The sequence below is a fragment of the Diceros bicornis genome, chromosome 10 (assembly GCF_020826845.1).
Source record: "Diceros bicornis minor isolate mBicDic1 chromosome 10, mDicBic1.mat.cur, whole genome shotgun sequence".
Taxonomy (NCBI): Eukaryota; Metazoa; Chordata; class Mammalia; order Perissodactyla; family Rhinocerotidae; genus Diceros; species Diceros bicornis.
The window spans coordinates 47,497,170-47,516,284 of NC_080749.1; the positions used below are offsets into that span (position 1 = coordinate 47,497,170).

The following is a 19,115-nucleotide window of genomic DNA, read 5'->3' on the forward strand; positions in this document are numbered from 1 at the left end:
AATTTATATGGGAAAATTTTGAACGTTCCCGGACCCCAAAAATAACCCACCAAATCGTACCAAATAACACATAAAAGCTAAAATTACACTAATGTATAGTAAAAGCAGGAATGATATGATAAATACACGGCTCGCTGCAAAACAAACACTGAACACTATTTTCGCTTTTTTTTTGTGAAAGCAAAACTCCTCTTCGGATTTCCTTCGGTTAGTGAAAATAGATACTAATGGAGGTCTTTAGTGAAAGCAAAGTGGCATACTGTGAGCTTTTGAAAATCGGGGGATATCTGTACCTACTGTATCCTGATGTTTGCCTTCTTAGATTTAAGAAAACTATTATGATAATATAGTAAACTAATCAATAATTTGCTTTATGTCAAATATATTTATTGATCATCTATTTTGTTACTGAAGATACAAAGATGAATGTCATTTTTCTGGGCTTATGGGAGCTTACAGTCGACTAGTGAGGACAGATATGTATGCGCAGAGAAAACGACATCTGTATTAGGAGAGCCATTCACTTCACTGAGGAAGGAGGAAAGACTTCTTGAGGGCAGTGCAGTGTGAGCTGTAGTTTGAGGGATGAGAATGTCAGCAGGTCAGGGGAGGTGAGGGACACCAAAGCATTAAAACACTGATGCGCGCCAAGCAGGGCCTGTTCCAGAAACGAGTGGTCCTGCAAGGTAAGCACAGCGCCACGATTTTGTAGCTGGATGATAAGGTAAGAGAGGTAAGTTGGAGAAGAGTTTGAAGAACCTGAGACGCCATCCAAAGAGATTTCGACCTATGAGTTAGTAAAGAAGAAGCCATTAAAGAATTATCTACGGAAAGTGACAGGAAAAGTTTGCTCTTTTAGGGAGAGAAATTTGGTGGAGGTGTGAATGAGGGAGTAGAAAGGGGATTATGTAGAGGCCAAAAGACCGATTAGGAGATTGCTCCAGAAAGAGAATGCCTAAATGTATCTCTTTTTCACATTTAGCTACACAAGTCATATAAAATTGGATATTTTACCACTTCTTTTAATTAGCCAATAAATACTGCCCCTGTTCAGAATCTTTTTCTTATGTCTAACTTTTTATCTTTCATCCTTTAATTTATGCCTCTCTCTTTTTGGTTCTGTCTTCAGAGCAGAAAAGTACTACAGGGCCTCATACTTTACATACAGAAAATCTTCACAATAAATGATAATTCAGTAACTTTATTTCCCAATGATCTGTGAAGCGGGGACTTATTATACAAAGCCTAAAAGTTTAGATTTTAGGAAGAATATATAAACCACTTAAGATAAATTTTTATAGTTCAAATTATTCCAAATGTACAGGTTTCACTATTTCAGATTACTTGTGCAAAATTAGTTTGAATAAGTCAAGTTTTTTGTAAAAATTTTCTATATGCTTCACTTATTTTTCTTAAAAAATATATTTTTCAAATATCCATTAACACCATACTCTTAAAAGCTATATTACACATCTATTTTCATTTATCTGCTTTTGAAATTCAGGTGTGCTTCAGGAGAAAATACCTTTTCTTAGCTTATGTAATTTTAATGAGTTTTCTATGTATTTTCTAAGGAAATCAGACATTTCTGTGCCACCAGTGACAGTTGTTCTTTTCCTTTTTAGCTTATAATTTAGAACTTTTATCAACTACATTAGTCATCTATATAAATTGACTAAAGAAAACATTGTTCTGGTAATTTCTAATCAGTTATACTAAAATCTCAATTTTTCTTTTTTTTTAGTTAATTATTTTAATTTGACCTAAGTAATAATTTTATGCCCTCACACTGAAATTTACGGAAAGACAACGCCACTGTTTAGATGCCTGGATCTTTCTGAATGTATTTATGTTCAGGTTCACCAGTGGTTTGCATAGTTTGCTTGTGTACTTGTACTAAATTTTAATTTCCCTTTCAGGTCTGCTAAATAATGTGAGAAATGTTAAAAGTTTTACAGATCTGTAGATGAAGATTGCATTTCTGTCATTCTTTTTCTTGCTTTGCATTTAATTTTTTAAAAATATTCCTGTCAAGAATCTTGAAAAGAGAACATGTATATTTTCTTTTTTTTCATAAATTTATAACAGTGGTTCTCAAAGAGTGGCTTGCAGACCAGTATTAATAGCCTTACCCGGGAACTTGAAGAGATGCAGATTTTCAGGCCCCACCCCAAACCTACTGAATCGAACTCTGCCAGCCATCTATGTTTTCAACAAGCCCTCCGGGTGATTTTGATACTCACTAAAGTTTGAGAAGTACTGGTCTATTGCATAGAGCAAGGTTGAACTGTGTAAGCACTTTTGTTGGTAAATAAGAAAATTGTGTTGCTTTTTCTGTATAGGTCTCATTGGTTAGCTTAACTGCAAATGCCTTGGGTTACTCAGAACTTGGTGCCATCAAATCCCTCAGAACACTAAGAGCTCTGAGGCCACTGAGGGCCTTATCCCGGTTTGAAGGAATGAGGGTAAGACCAAATGCTTTAGAATTTGTTGGAATTATAATTGAGAATAGACTGACATTGTGTACTTAGAAATGACAAATCCATGGAGACTCTGTGTCTTCAACATTCATATTGATGTAACCAATCAATCAATAATATTTGTCAGACATCCATACACTTGACACTGTTGGAGACCTCACAGAATATAATGCCTGAGTGATTGCTTCTAATTAGAAACAATTAGATTGCTTCTAACTAGATTTTTCACTCTGTGGGAAATCTCTGTCATGTTGTGTAGGCTTCTGATGTGAGTCAAGATTAGTGATGTTCATTCCATTTATAAATGTACAGGAAATCCCACTCACTGTAATTTAAAACCACCAAATCATTCCTCATCATTTCTTAACTGCTCCATATAATGTGTTTTGAGCCTTTTAAGTCTGAATCTGGCTGTTTAGCCTTCAAACACAGGCTGAGATGGCTAAAAAAGTAGGTCAGCTGTGGAAATGTAACACTCATTTAGAAAGGCGGTACAAAGGAACAAGGAGGAATTTGTGCTGCCGTTTGTCATCCCCTGGGGCACAAAACCTGAGACCACATACCCTCCGCACGGAGGAAATGATGCCCTGTCTCAGTGGATTTAGCTATTCAAAAAGGAACTTTTAGAAAATGGTGCTTTTTGTGATATTTGAAAATAGTTACTGAGGAGTTTCTCTAAATGTTGCAAACACGACCAGAAATGAATGGTGTGTCTAGGTGTGTGTGTGCATGGTTGCATAGAAGGGAATTGTTAGCTGTTAAATTCTTTTTACTTTCGCAATTTAAAATCACTGTTTTTTGCAGTAGTAGATTTAATTTAAAATAGAGAATCAAACTTTCAGTACTAGAATAATTTTCATATTTTCTATATAGAATTTGCATATATAAGGACCTAAATTTCTAGTCCTTCCATAGATCTAACTGTCTTGGAAAACACATATATTATTTCCTTGCTGTCCAGGTTTTTTTTTTTTAATCAGAACTCTATTAAACGGTACCTTCTCGCATTTGCGTAATAGAGCATTCCTGGTGGTGAACTTAAAAATGAAGTGTCAAGTGTAAAAGAACCTCTGAATTATCAAAGAGAGTTGAAATTCTAGTAGTAACTTAACACTGTAATAAGTTCTGTAAAACTTACTTTCATTTAAAAATGCCTTAAAATGTTATCCTTTACTGAATAGGCTCCAGGTGTCAATTTGCAGATGAATTATGCCTTTCACCAAGTCCCCATTTGGTATTGTTGCTGTAAGATATCGATACTCATATATGTATATATATGTATGTATATGTACATACTTTTTATCCCATAAGGGGTTTGATGAAAGCTAGTACATGTATTTCTTATATTTTACATGTCTATTCATTGCTAAAGCCTATTTCTGGTGTAGTTTAGGTGTGCTTGTACAGAACAAGATATTTAGCTAATATTTACTTCAGAGATAATTAAGAAATGTGCTGAAAAATGTCCCTAAAGGCCCTGGTTAACTGAGAAAGCTTCAAACAACAAAGCCATCAGGCAAAACCGTGCGACTCAAATTGCAGTCTTTTCTGAAAAGAAAGCCATTTATAGCCAAACCTATGTTCTGGTTATTGTACTCTGTCATTTCATAATTTGAGAATTTTCTTCTGAAAAGGATTCCACAAAGGAGGACCTTTAGGGCTAGAAAAGTTAAATAACTTGGCCAAAGGTGCACAGCTATTTTGTGATATGAACTGAATACAGATCTCCTGACTTCCAAACCCTTTTCTCCTCATCACATGTTCAATCTCCACGCTCCAGTCTCTTGGCTGCAGACTTTTTGTATGTAGGGTGACCCTATGCTATATTGCTTGGTTTACACTTGCTTTCTCAGAATAATCGTTATTAGTATTCCCTTTCATCCTGGAAACTGACTCCGAAGTGTTCTCTTTTATTCTCAAAATTTCAATAGTAAATTGTACGGTTTGCATGATTAAAAAAAATTGTGATATTCACATGACATGACTTCTGTAGTCATGTTACTATTTGTATTCTTAATTATTCTCTGCATTTGTAATTAGTTCCATTCTTTGATGAAAATTTGCTGTATGTATATCCTTGCTTCTTGAAAAAACATTCCACAATATAAAATTTATTTTTATACATCCTTCTGAAGTGTAATTGTAAAATTCTTAGTTGGAGCTACCAGAGACTAGTTTCTGCCCAATATTTAACTTTAAGAACAGATATATGTCTTCTGTCATTTCACTGTTGTTCTTTTCATAGGGTTTTAAAATAGGTAAAAATAAATAAATATTTGTTGTTGACTTTTCACTTATTTTTCCTTTTCATTTCTGTTCCAGGTTGTTGTCAATGCTCTCTTAGGAGCCATTCCATCCATAATGAATGTACTTCTGGTTTGTCTGATCTTTTGGCTGATATTCAGTATCATGGGAGTGAATCTCTTTGCCGGCAAGTTTTATCATTGTATTAACTACACCACTGGAGAAATGTTTGACGTAAGCGTGGTCAACAACTACAGTGAGTGCAAAGCCCTCATAGAGAGCAATCAAACTGCCAGGTGGAAAAATGTGAAAGTAAACTTTGATAATGTGGGACTTGGATATCTTTCTCTGCTTCAAGTAGTAAGTAACCACTCTATTATTCTCTGTGATGTATTATTAAAGTGAGTTTAAAATTTTTTGTTCTCACTATTTGCAAATACTTGCTTCCTCAGGCCCCTCTGTCTAAATTCTTCCTCAATCATTGTTGAACTATCTTTTCTGCACCATGTTGGACACTAGACAGCTCTACAAAGTTTATAGTCTCCCAGACTATGCATTAGGTACCCCAGCAACAGCCCATTGTTACTAAGATTTCTATGTAGGTTCCCACTGTTTTCCCCCATCCCTACTCTGAGCAAAGTAGAGGCACTGGCCCCAGGTTGGGGTTGGAAAGGTGTGTGTGTTTGGGGTGATGCGGGGGTAGGTGGCGGATTTCTATACTCCTTCTCAGGAACCAGACAACATCTAAACCCTCGTCAAGTCTCCACCCACCCAAGCTTCACTACCATCATAAACAAAACTCCCTACTTTTACACCCCTCGCCCAGACTCCAATCCCGATTCTCATCTCTCTGTCTGCTGGTTGAACAGTTTTACATAGGGAGATTGCTCTCCTGCAAGTGAAAACCTTCCTACCAAGACTTTTATGTCTGCTATAAATTTATAAAAATCCATTTGGCTCCTCAACTGATCACTCAATCATGTCCACGTGCTGCCTGAGATGACCCACCTACACAGTACCCAACACTATATGAATATTAGGGGGAAGGACAGAGCCTGTGGTACTAAGGACCTGAAAAATGTACAAGACTTTTGTTTCCAGGATTACTGTGTCCATATAATAAAAAAACAAATAGAATAAATTGTAGTTGAATGCAATTTTTGTTTTCAGATTAGGAAATGGCCTCTTCTTATAGAATAATTGCCTCAAAATAGTTTGTTCAACAATATTGAGGAGATTTTCAAGGACAAACCATCATGATTGGTGATTGGTGATAATACCATTTAGAAAAGAATAAGCAGAAAAGAAAGCATTTATATCAAACAATGCAGCATATTTTTCAACTTGCCTGTTGCTAGTACTATGTACATGAAATTATGTCATCAAATTTCATGTTATATTCTTATAGGCACATCAGAGTCAAGGTTGTTGATAATTGCTTTTGTGATAGCATATTGTTATCGTTTATCATAATTAATTTATAGATGTTAAAGATGCTATAAGAGAATATAAAGTTGAAGTATTTTCAATGCATATATTATAAAACTTTGCCCAAAGAGTTTAAATATTAACCCCAAACTATTTTACATACCTGTTTTTGGAATGAATCTTGGTCAATTAATCTGATACTTAATTTCTTTTCTAAAATTAGAATTTGTGGGAGGAAAATAAATTAAATAATGTGACTTTTTTACAGGCCACATTTAAGGGCTGGATGGACATCATGTATGCAGCTGTCGATTCACGAAACGTAAGTCTGTTTAGAGGGAAATTGTTTAAATTGATCCAGTGACTATTTCCACAGTGTTGTAATTTAGTGATCTTGTCAATGAAATAAAACTATGGATCGCTTTAGAGAGCATGTCTATATTACAAAAATAAAATATTCAACCTTTTATTGTTTCCTCCAAAATTTGATGTGAATGTTTTTCTCTCCTCACTGTGAATCTTTTAACGTCTCTATTCTAGTGTCTGGCGTGGCACCTGCCACTTAAAAATTTGTTGACTGTGTTTGCAAAATGAGACATTTTATTTTTGGCTCTGATAATTCTGGCCATTTGTGCATAAGCAGCCCTCACAGGCACTTTGTTCATCTGTCATAGATTTCTTCCAGCTTCTGATCTTCCTTGTAGTAGGAAGGATCTAACTAATGAGGATAAAAATAAACAGAAAACAAAACAAACAAAAAACGTATTAGTGTTTTTCTCTGAGAAGTGAGATTTTGTGGTAGAAGGAAGGAGCTTTCACAACCTACCTTACAGACATCAGTATTTTTGAAATTTTTTGTACAATTTCCATTAATTTCTCACTATTTAACAATGAGGGAGGAAATCACATTTTGAAAAATAGAGATTGGCTTCTGGTATATTGCCAGAGCATTGTAATTGAACTCAAAATGTTATTTCCCTAACACCAACAACCAGGTGGTAATTCAGAAAGAATTCCTGAGTTTTGGGGTTTTTTCCCCACTTTATTAAAAAAAGAGAGAGAGCACAAGAGCTCAAAGCCCTGCATTATATCTCTGTAAGCACTATCAGGAATCCCAGTTATGAGCTTTATCAAATAATAATAATTTTATTATTTATTACCACTCACTACGCTAAGGGATTTCTTACATTATCTCATTTAATCCTAAATAATAACCTTATCATATAGTTGATATTAACTGCATTTTACCGTTGGAACAGAGAGGCTTAATGTGTTAAATGGTAGAACATGTTTTTGAACTCTTACCACAAACAGTGGGCTCATAACCACTTTCTACAGTAGTTTCCTACCTATTTGATTAATTCATTTAAAGTTCTCTCCACCTTCCTTATCAATAACTTAAGTGACATGCAACTTAGTTTTGGTTTCTTCCTTAACAACTTAGTATATACTGTCTGATACATAACTCCTTGACATTCAAGCACTTTACAAAAGATGGAGTCAGTTGGTCACTGAATTTATGAAAATTTGCTCACTCTCACTCTCATTAGTCAACAGAGAAATGCAAGTTTAAACCAAATGAGAGGTTTAAACCTACCTGATTGTCAATATTAAAAAGTCTGACGATACCAAGTGCTGCCAAGGATGAACAGCAATAAGACCTCTTATACTATACTGGTGGGGAAAAATGGATAAATACGCCTTTTAAAAAGTTGGGCATTATCACGTTATTCAATAAAGTACAAGACATTCTTTGCCCCTGCAATTCCATTTTTCGCAATATAGCCTACAGAAACTTGGGCATGTGTATAGGAGAATCGATGTACAAGAATGAACATAACTTTTTTTGCACTAGCAAAAAACTAGAAACAACTCCAAAGTAGTAGAAAATGACAAATAATTGAATATTATACAGTGATGAAAATGTATGAATACAGTATACCCAATAACGTGGATAAGTCTTAAAAATATAACAGAATTACAATAAATGTGTCTACTAGCCAAAATGTAGACACAAGTAACCTTATAGTTTAAGAATGCATACCTAGGTGTTAACTCCAAAGAAAAAGCGAGGAAATAATTACTAGAAAACTCAGGATGGTTACCTCCAACAGGAATGTAGAATTTATGTTTGGGAAGAATACACCAAGAGTTTTCAAAGTCCTGACAATGTCCTGGGTTATGAGATTCACTTTATATATTCACTTTACTAAGGTAACAATTTACTATATTTTACATGTAGGTGCTGTGCACTTTTCTGTATGTATTGTATTTAATTTAAAAATATTTAAAAATATCATTTTATGTCACTATCCACTACACACACAGAAACGAAATAAAAGTCTCATCAAAGAATAGGTACTTTTACAATATTTCCAATATTTTCTATTTTACTCTATTTCATTAGGAAAAAAATATCATGTTAGCCATGACCCTCTAAATTGACTTCACGACACAATGGGTCATTACCTGTATCCATTACTACTTATGCCGGGTTAACTGAGTTGAGTAGAACAATATCCTGTGAAACCTGAACTACAGATTACAGCCAAAGCTCAAACCAACTATCACACCTTTTTTTTTTCATCAAAAGTGTGCTGGACAAGAGAGTGTACCATTGTTACAGAAATAGTGTCAAAGGCCTATTGTGTAGAATGACTCAATAGACTAGTTTTCAGAAAGAAAAGATTCTACCCATATCCACACATTCAATAATGATTCTAACCTGCCAAAAGAGATGTGCAGTAGAAATCAGACCTTCACACTTAGCTATATTGGCTAGGCACTGTTTTAAGCACTTTTCATATATTAATATATAGAACCTTTCCAACTGCAATGAGGTTTAGGTTCTATTATTTCCATTTTACAGATGAGGAAACTGAATCAGAGAGAGTAAATCTTAAAGGTTTTAACATAGAAGCCTGTGACTCTAACATCTCTTCTGTGGAAGGAGGAAATCCTCACTTTGCATGTCCTGTTGGGGTCTTCGTTTAGAAAGGAAAGTGTGTTTGTGATGTAGACATTTATTAGGTGAAGTTAATTTTAATTATTCAGACTTTTCTATAAGTTGTTTCATTTTCTCAAGTCAGTGAATAGTCTTGCAGGACTCTTAATAAACGTTAGATTTGTTTCATAAAATCTGTGTAATGTTTGTTTTTTTTCATTCCCGGCAATTAAAGACATGATTTGAGAATTGAAAATTCACTGTCATTTTTATAAAACAAGTATTTGTCCTAATAGTTATCATTCTTCATATCTTGTAGGTAGAATTACAACCCAAGTATGAAGACAATCTGTACATGTATCTTTATTTTGTCATCTTTATTATTTTTGGTTCATTCTTTACTCTGAATCTTTTCATTGGTGTCATCATAGATAACTTCAATCAACAAAAAAAGAAGATAAGTATACTAAAATGTCATCTTTACTCTAAAATGTGAACTAAAAATGTCACACAGTTTCATTTTGGCTCCAAAATGCAATCACCAAAAAGAAAGAATATAAAATTCAGAAATTATTTTGAGATACTTAATAATTTGTAAGTTTTTAAGTAATTGATAATTCAGATAGCATGTATTTGTATTGTTAGTATAGAAGCATGATTAATATGACATAATTTATGTATTGAGTACATGCATCTCCATAAATACAAATATTAGCAACATTAGAATAAAATGTGGGAGCCAATTTTCACGCAATTACTAAGGTGAGTTTTATAGCTAGCAAAGAACACGATTTTAACAAGTTTTGCTTTCATTTCTTTACTTTGGAGGTCAAGACATTTTTATGACAGAAGAACAGAAGAAATACTACAATGCAATGAAAAAACTGGGTTCAAAGAAACCGCAAAAACCCATACCTCGACCTGCTGTAAGAATAATATACTTTCATCACCAATAAAAGCTATGTTATCTATTACTTTCACAGCCCAAATTGCTAGATACTAGTATTTTCGTGAATTTGCAAAACAAACTTTTTACCTTAGCAATGTGACTAGCTATCCTAAATAGCCTAAGTATACATATTATATATATATATGTATAAATTATATACTGTATTTTATATATAAACATATAAAATATATATAAATAAAAATTTTCATACTTATATGCCTATAGTATTATATAGGATTGATGTCATTGAGGAGTTTCTAATAATGGAGAGAAGAAAACATATCCATATATACATATGTGGAAATATTGAAGGTTCTCAGAGTGCAGTGGGTGCGATTGGGACAATGGGTACATCTCAGATATGTCCCATTTTCTGTCCAACTCTGCAGATTGAATGGAATCATTAATGAAACAGGTCATAGTTTTTTTTTTTTTTTAATAAAACCTCATGTTTCCCCCTAGCATCTTGTCCCTAAATCGGATGGCGTCATTCTTTTTATGACTTTCTGTGGTTATTCCAGTTGTATATTTGCCAGTAGCAACTGGTTCTGTTTGGTCACTGCAGAGAATTGTGGTCGGAAGAATCTCTGAGTTCTTCCATCACTTCTGAAGGAATAGCTTAGATATTAACTCTCAGAACTCCTCCGCCGGTACATACGTGGTGCAAGGTAATCCAGTGTTCCCCAGGAATCATGACTCTATGAATTCATGAATGACAATATAAAACTGGCCACACTCATGTTCAGTTTGTAACTTGGCTGAAGCTCAAAGAAAGATAGCTATATCAGATAAAACATAAGGAATGTACAATTTGAACCTAGTCTTTGAGAAATTTGAATGGATGGAAAGAAAAGCAGGGTACATTCCCTATATAAGAAAATGTATACTCCAAAGCCACAGAAATAAATATTTCAGTCGAGAATAGTGACATATTTGAATCAGTGAATTTTCTGGGTTAAACGAGTCAAATTACCATTATGAATGTGTGGAAATTCATCATAATTAAGCAACACAAATGCAATTAGCTAAGGGAACAGCATGGTAACGTGAAGAAAAAGAGATTTTAGAGATTGATACGGGAAGATGTTAGAGACGAGATAACACTGAGCCTTAGACAAGATGAACCCTTATGCCCAAGAAGATGAGTCCATAGTATGGGGTCATGCCAGTAGGACTGGAACAAAGAAGATAAATGAGCCAATAAGAAGACTCAATGGGATGAAGCAGCTATAAAATATAGGAAAAGAGGGAGGACATGTGGATAATGGAAAATCTAAAACAGCTGATGTTTTGTGAAATTATTGGTTCCACTAACATAAATGAAAGTCTTGTAAAGGCATTTGGAAATATAGATTTAGGTCCTGTGGGATGTCAGCCTGAGATAAGGATTTTAGAGTTGTCAGATAGAATTCAGTTGAGCTCCAAAGCATATATTCATTTTTGAAAGATAATTAGACAAAAAAAAGTGCTGAGTATGAAGCCTTGGGCACTTAACCATTATAGGAAAAGATAAATCAATGAAGGAATGAAATTAATCAATAAGGCAGTATCTATCTATATATAGGATTGAGAAATTTTTTTAAAAAAAGAGGCTGGTTAATTACATCAAGTGACACATAGATGTACCTGGATAGGGGTAGGAATGCATGGGAAAAGATCAGTGTACTTAGCTAGAATATTATTGGTGACAACTTGGAAAATTAGGAAATGATCTGGTAAAATCTATCCATTCAGTCATTCATTAACAATTTACTGTGCTAAGCATTTGGAATTAAATATTAAACAACATGGAGTCTAGTTGGTTCAGCAAATAGTAGTCAAATAGTCACACCAACAGATGGAAATATCCAAGGAGGAAAGAATACATTTGGCTGTGAGAGCTGAGAAGTGAGAGGGGGCTAATTAATCAGGGAAGGCTTTGCTGAAGTGATGCGTGGGCTGAGGATAGAAGAAGAAAGAGAAAGTATCAATAGGCAAAGTGGGAAGAAAAGACCCCTTTAGGAGAAGGGGAATGCATGCATGAAGGCCCTGAGGTAGGAAAGCCAGTGAGGCTGAAATACAGAGAATGGGGGTTCATTTGGGACATGTTGAGAATGAAAAGGTCAGGATGGGCCAGACTTTTCTGGGCTTTGTAAGCCACGTTCAAGAGTTGTCTTTATCCTTAGAGCAACGGGAAACCATTGAAGGGGACCTGATCAGTTTGGGTTTTGTGAAGATCACTCAGCCAGTATTGACGGAGGCAGTGTGTATGCATTGTAGACTTGTTTTGGAGCTATTTCAAAGATAATAGGTAGCATGAATCAGGGTGGTGTGGAAATTAATAAAAGTGAATGGATTTTTGAGCTATCGCAGGAATGAAATTAAAAGGTTTGTCTACTAATTGAATATGAGAAGTGAAGCAGCAACAAAGGTGACTTATGAGTTTCTGCCTTACACAACTGGATGAATAGTGGTGTCATGCAGGATGTGAAGTAGGGATATGAATGGAGAATAAATTGGAGATGCTAGTTTGCAGAATTTGAAATCAATCAAAGAGGGGGTGGAGTCTGAGAGAGAATGAATATTTAGAAGAAGTAGTAAAATAAATTTTCTTAAGATTGAGAGATTAGGTTTCAAGCAAAGCAGGAGTTCTGGAGAGGAAGAGATTGAAGAGATAGGGATTAAATATAGAATAAAGTTGCCCAGAACGTGACCCAAGAACAGTGTGATCTAGTTTAGATTTAGAGAGGAAAAGGGACTGAGCCTCTAATGAATTTGGAATAATATATAAAAAGATAGATGTGGAAATCAAGATAATATGATATGCAAAAGGAAGTAGAGGAGTTTCTTTACACCGATTGACTTTGATGTTTTCAAAAATGAAATAAGAATAGAGGGCAAGAGAATGGGAAGTTTCTGAGAAGTTTGGAACTATCCTGGGAGGAGATGAGGCACAAAGGATTGCTAATCGTTGTCAAGGGCCAAGATGAAGTGAGACAACATAAATCTTTGGTGAACAGGCTTCCAGGGTTATATAGCTTCCTCCGGCATATTCTACACTCTGGGATTTAAATTGGAGACATCAGTCAGTAACTGGGGATTTGAGTTGTACATTGAGGTGACCTGTTGGAAAACTATAAAGGCAGGAAATCTAAGGAGCTTTTTATTGATCGTGCTGATATGAAAATAATGACCAGGTTTCTGCTTTGAAGCAATTTTGAACCTACTACTCTTTAGGTGATGTATCTGTGAGAAAAATGACACTGCTCTGTCCTTGCAGAGCCTCCAAACAAAAGAAGAGAAAATTAAAATTAAATAAGAGCCAGCCATTTGCAATACAATGTCATCAATTTTATGACAAATGTAAGCGCCAAGTTTTCTGAGAGCACAGAGTGCTTACAACTTAAAACTGAGTTAGAATTCACAAGACAGAGAAGGAGTGGGGGCAGTCTGTTTAAGACAGAGGGGACAAATAAACAAGATAAAATGATATGGTAGAAGAGCGTTAGGAAATATCAGAAGGGTAGAAACAAGGGGAACATAACCAGACTTGGAAAAGTAAACTGCAGTAAATAAGAACTAAGAAGGGAGGGTTTGGAACTGGAATTAGACCATTTATTAGGTGGAAGGAGGCCCTGGGAGGACAGATCCAGCTGCAGCAGTAGGAGTCCAGTCCAGCAGACCAAATATGTATTCAGAGAAAAGAGTAAAATATAACATCAGGTGTGGTTTGATGTCCAAGAATTTCAATAGGGGGTAATGGATGCCTCTCACCAGGGAGAGTTCAGAACACTAGTGTAGAGAATCCAAATCGATAAATGTGTCCTTCTGGAAAAGCAGACTATGAAGTGCATAGGTAGCAGAACATCAGTTGTTCTAGTTGAGAAGGTAGAGGACAGCCTAGCAGAAGTCAGTCAGGGCCCAAGGCCTAGAGTCCCTGAAATACTAAGCAGATAAGGCAAAAAGCAACAAAACTGGTTCCAAAGCGAAACTAGTTTACAAGATGAGGACTTAATTTCATAAACAAGATATAGGGCCAGTTAATGCTTGGAAATAAGGTCCAAACTGAACAAGGCAAAGGTTGAATATCTGAATTATGAACTACAAATTTTTAAAGATAATTTTATTCTTGTAGAAGTTAGCCCATGTAATCTTCACCCAGCTTTCCCTTACTTTAACATCTTAGAAAACCATAGATCACTTATCAAAACTAAGAAATTAACCTTGGTACAATATCGTTAGATAAAATACAGAAGTTAATCAGATTTCACCAGCTGTTCCGCGAATGTCCTGTTCTTGAACTGTAATTTTTAAAACATCTTCTCAGCTGAACCTTAAGATGGAATTTAAGATGCTGTGGCTTTGGGGAGAGAATATAAAGGCAGAGACTAGAAAAAAGAATGACAGAAAAAGCTGGAGAAGTATTTATTAGTTCTTAAAAGTTAATTTTGATACCCACACCCAACACTTGGGATAACAAAGGTTTGTTATACTGGCAATTATTTACTGTCTGTCATACACATGATGATGTTCTAGGCACTGAGAACATAACAGGTGGTTTTTGACATAGTCAGTTTATAAAATCTGGTATTATGAACAGTATAAATAAAACAAATACATTTGGAAAGAGTCGGATATTCCAATATACAAAATTTCCTTCCAAGCATAAACAAACATGGAGTTTTTATAAAAGGTGTATTTTCATATTGCTATGTTAAAATCTGATAAGTTGAGCTTGATTTTTCTTTTCAGTTTCTAAATGAACTTTTGCATATTCTTTGTTCCAGAACAAATTCCAAGGAATGGTCTTCGATTTTGTAACCAAACAAGTCTTTGATATCAGCATCATGATCCTCATCTGCCTCAACATGGTCACCATGATGGTGGAAACTGATGACCAGAGTCAAGAAATGACAAACATTCTATACTGGATTAATCTAGTGTTTATCGTTCTGTTCACTGGAGAATGTGTGCTGAAACTAATCTCTCTTCGTTATTACTATTTCACCATCGGATGGAATATTTTTGATTTTGTGGTGGTCATTCTCTCCATTGTAGGTAAGAAGAGGTGCTTTTAATTAATTAAGGAAGTTAGTAGTGAAAATTTGTGTCTTAAATCTTTGAAAGTGTTTTTCACTAATCTTTTTCATTCATCCACAAATTTCAAGTAAAAGTCTAATAGTCCATTCGTCAGCTTGTCATTTCTCTGATTGCATGCTGTGCATGAAATGATGTGTAAAAAGAAGAATTTATATTTTTCAGCTTTCATTTATCATCTTGTTTCATTTCAAAAGACAATAACTTCAACTTTGACATAGTACTCCTGTACTCAGTCATACCCCTATAGTATAAATAAGTATTGCTTTGAATGAACAATTCACACACGTACACGTATAAATCATTAGAAGTAGTCAAATAGTCCATAAATAAGATCTCCATGATAATTGGAATAGTGTGTATATATGTTTATATATATTCACACGCACATAAGCTTCATGTTATCTTTGGGTTCAGATAGTTTTCTATGGTTTGTGATATTCTTTTTCAGAAGTAGACATTCTGTTCAAAAATTCAAAACATTCATTATCATCAATACATGTTAAGTGTTTATGTATAGGACATTAAATGAGGTTCTGAAAGTAAATGTAAGAGATTTAAGACCAGGTTCTCCCCATTTGAAGAAAGAGAACATATATAGAGAGAGAAAAATAGCATTCTACTATTTATACGCTTTCTCAGATAAAATAGAATTTTGAAAGAATGTGCCATTCCATTTGATCCTCATCATAGTGCTATGTGGCAGTAATATAATGATTAAAGGATGAGACTTGAGGGTCATACAGACCTGCCTGGAGCTTCACTCTTTCCACCACTTACCAGCTCTGACCTATGGCAAGTTACCTCACCCCTCCAATCCTTGGTTTTCCAAGGAATATTTCTGTAAAATGTTGTTGTGAGGATTAAATGAGATTATGTAGGTAAATACACTTAGCACTGGGCCTAGCACAAAGAAAAGACTCAGTAAATGTAACGACAACAAAAGAACTAGGTATTATCACCATTTAGTGATGCATAAAATCAAGGACCAGAGTTCAGTCTCAAGTATGAGTGTCTCCAAAGCATGGATTCTCTCCTCCACATCATCCTGCCACCTCCCAAATAAAATGGATCACAAACATTTCAGAAGAATAAGAACTCTCACATTCCTGATCCAAAATCACACACCTTATCCCTTAGTTCTTACGCAAATTCTAGAACTGTTATTTTAGAAATATAAATCCATTTCTATGCTTGGTTGCCATATACTTTGTGACATCTTTAGGCCTTTGATGGCTGAGTCTTGCTTTTGATAAATACTTTTCTTGAACTAGGAAAAATGACTATTAATACCTTCAATTAGTATAAAGGTGTTAATGATATAACACCAAACATACCAGTTTCATTTTGCTGAACAAATATTGCAGATTGTGTGTGTGTGTATATTTACTTATATATATATATATATATATATATATAAAATGTATGTATGTGTGTATATATAAACCTAATTCTCATGTCCACATATTGTAAAACTAGTTAGTGTTTATCTTAGTAATGTAACATTTTATTTTCTGCTATTAAATGTAACACTATTTTTGTTGTTGTATCTTGGTTTTCCATAGGTATGTTTCTGGCTGAGCTGATAGAGAAATATTTTGTGTCCCCTACCCTGTTCCGAGTGATCCGTCTTGCCAGGATTGGCCGAATCCTACGTCTGATCAAAGGGGCTAAGGGGATCCGCACGCTGCTCTTTGCTCTGATGATGTCCCTTCCTGCGTTGTTTAACATCGGCCTCCTGCTCTTCCTGGTCATGTTCATCTACGCCATCTTTGGAATGTCCAACTTTGCCTATGTTAAGAGGGAAGTTGGAATTGATGACATGTTCAACTTTGAGACCTTTGGCAACAGCATGATCTGCCTGTTCCAAATTACCACCTCTGCTGGCTGGGATGGATTGCTAGCACCTATTCTTAATAGTGGACCTCCAGACTGTGACCCTGAAAAAGATCACCCTGGAAGCTCAGTTAAGGGAGACTGTGGGAACCCATCTGTTGGGATTTTCTTTTTTGTAAGTTACATCATCATATCTTTTCTGGTTGTGGTGAACATGTACATCGCTGTCATCCTGGAGAACTTCAGTGTTGCTACTGAAGAGAGTGCAGAGCCCCTGAGTGAGGATGACTTTGAGATGTTCTACGAGGTTTGGGAGAAGTTTGATCCTGATGCCACCCAGTTTATAGAGTTCTCCAAGCTCTCTGATTTTGCAGATGCCCTGGATCCTCCTCTTCTCATAGCAAAACCAAACAAAGTCCAGCTCATTGCCATGGATCTGCCCATGGTCAGTGGGGACCGGATCCACTGCCTTGACATCTTATTTGCTTTTACAAAGCGTGTTTTGGGTGAAAGTGGAGAAATGGATGCCCTTCGAATACAGATGGAAGAGCGATTCATGGCATCGAACCCCTCCAAAGTCTCCTATGAGCCCATTACAACCACTTTGAAACGCAAACAAGAGGAGGTGTCTGCTATTGTTATCCAGAGGGCTTATAGACGCTACCTCTTGAAGCAAAAAGTTAAAAAGGTTTCATGTATATATAAGAAAGACAAAGGCAAAGAAGGTGATGGAACACCTATCAAAGAAGATATCCTCATTGATAAACTAAATGAGAATTCAACTCCGGAGAAGACCAATATGACACCTTCCACCACTTCGCCACCTTCGTATGATAGTGTGACCAAACCAGAAAAAGAAAAATTTGAAAAAGACAAGTCAGAAAAGGAAGACAAAGGGAAGGATATCAGGGAAAGTAAAAAGTAAAAAGAAACAAAGAATATTCCATTTTGTGATCAACTGTTTACAGCCTGTAATGGTGGTGTATTAGTGTCAACAGGACTCCCACAGGAGGTCTATGCCAAACTGACTGTTTTTACAAATGTATACTTAAGGTCAGTGCCTATAACAAGACAGGACCTCTGGTCAGCAAACTGGAACTCAATAAACCAGAAAATCAGCATCGACAGGAGGTTTCTGTTTTCACAACCAGCTGACACTGCTGAAGAGCAGAGATGTAATGGCTACTCAGACTATAGGAACCAATATAAAGGGGGGAGGGAAGTTAAATTTTTATGTAAATTCAACATGTGACACTTGATAATAGTAATTGTCACCACTGTTTATGTTTTAACTGCCACACCTGCCATATTTTTACAAAATGTATGCTGTGAATTTGTCACTTTTTTTTTAATTCACAGGTTGTTTACTATTATATGTGACTATTTTTGTAAATGGGTTTATGTTTGGGGAGAGGGATAAAGGTAGGGAATTCTACATTTCTCTATTGTATAACTGGATATATTTTAAATGAAGGCATGCTGCACTTCTCATTCACACATGAAAAAAAAATCACATCACAAAAGGAAAGAGTTTACTTCTTGTTTCAGGATGTTTTTAGATTTTTGAGGTGCTTAAATAGCTATTCATGTTTTTAAGATGTCTCATCCAGAAAAATTTTAATGTGCCTGTAAATGTTCCATAGAATTCACAAACATTAAAGAATTGTTTTATTTTTACATAATCCATTATATGTACATGTATATATGTATATATGTATATGTGCGTGTATATACATATATATGTATACACACACAGAGACACACACACCATCACATAGTCATTCAGTGTCCCGGTAGCATGACTATAACATTTTTGATAAGTGTCCTTTGACATAAAATAAAAATATCCTATCAGTCCTTTCTAAGAACCTGAATTGACCAAAAAGCATTCCCCACCACCACTTTATAAAGTTGATTCTGCTTTTTCCTGCAGTATTGTTTAGCCATCTTCTGCTCTTGGTAAGGTTGACATAGTATATGTCAATTTAAAAAATACAAGTCTGCTTTGTAAATAGTAATTTTACCCAGTGGTGCATGTTTGAGCAAACAAAAATGATGACTTAAGCACAGTATTTATTGCATCAAATATGTACCACAGTAAGTATAGTTTGCAAGCTTTCAACAGGTAATATGATGTCATTGGTTCCATTAGAATTTG

At 35.2% G+C, this 19,115-nt stretch overlaps 1 protein-coding gene across 13 annotated transcripts in view; it reads left to right on the top strand.

The window, feature by feature from the left end:
• Positions 1–17,952, top strand: part of LOC131410787 (sodium channel protein type 2 subunit alpha) — an 81,936-nt gene extending 63,984 nt beyond the window's left edge. For 7 of the 13 annotated variants that reach the window (XM_058549150.1, XM_058549152.1, XM_058549155.1 and 4 more), the window contains exons 20-26: positions 2,343–2,465; positions 4,803–5,084; positions 6,421–6,474; positions 9,416–9,553; positions 9,918–10,022; positions 14,812–15,082; positions 16,687–17,952. In XM_058549150.1, the coding sequence (XP_058405133.1) occupies positions 2,343–2,465; positions 4,803–5,084; positions 6,421–6,474; positions 9,416–9,553; positions 9,918–10,022; positions 14,812–15,082; positions 16,687–17,882 (2,169 nt within the window). In that variant the 3' untranslated portion in view covers positions 17,883–17,952. Of the gene's footprint in view, positions 1–2,342; positions 2,466–4,802; positions 5,085–6,420; positions 6,479–9,415; positions 9,554–9,917; positions 10,023–14,811; positions 15,083–16,686 lie in introns of all 13 variants that reach the window. The other 6 variants (XM_058549159.1, XM_058549154.1, XM_058549157.1 and 3 more) reach the window with 2 other exon arrangements.
• The last annotated feature ends 1,163 nt before the right edge of the window (positions 17,953–19,115 follow it).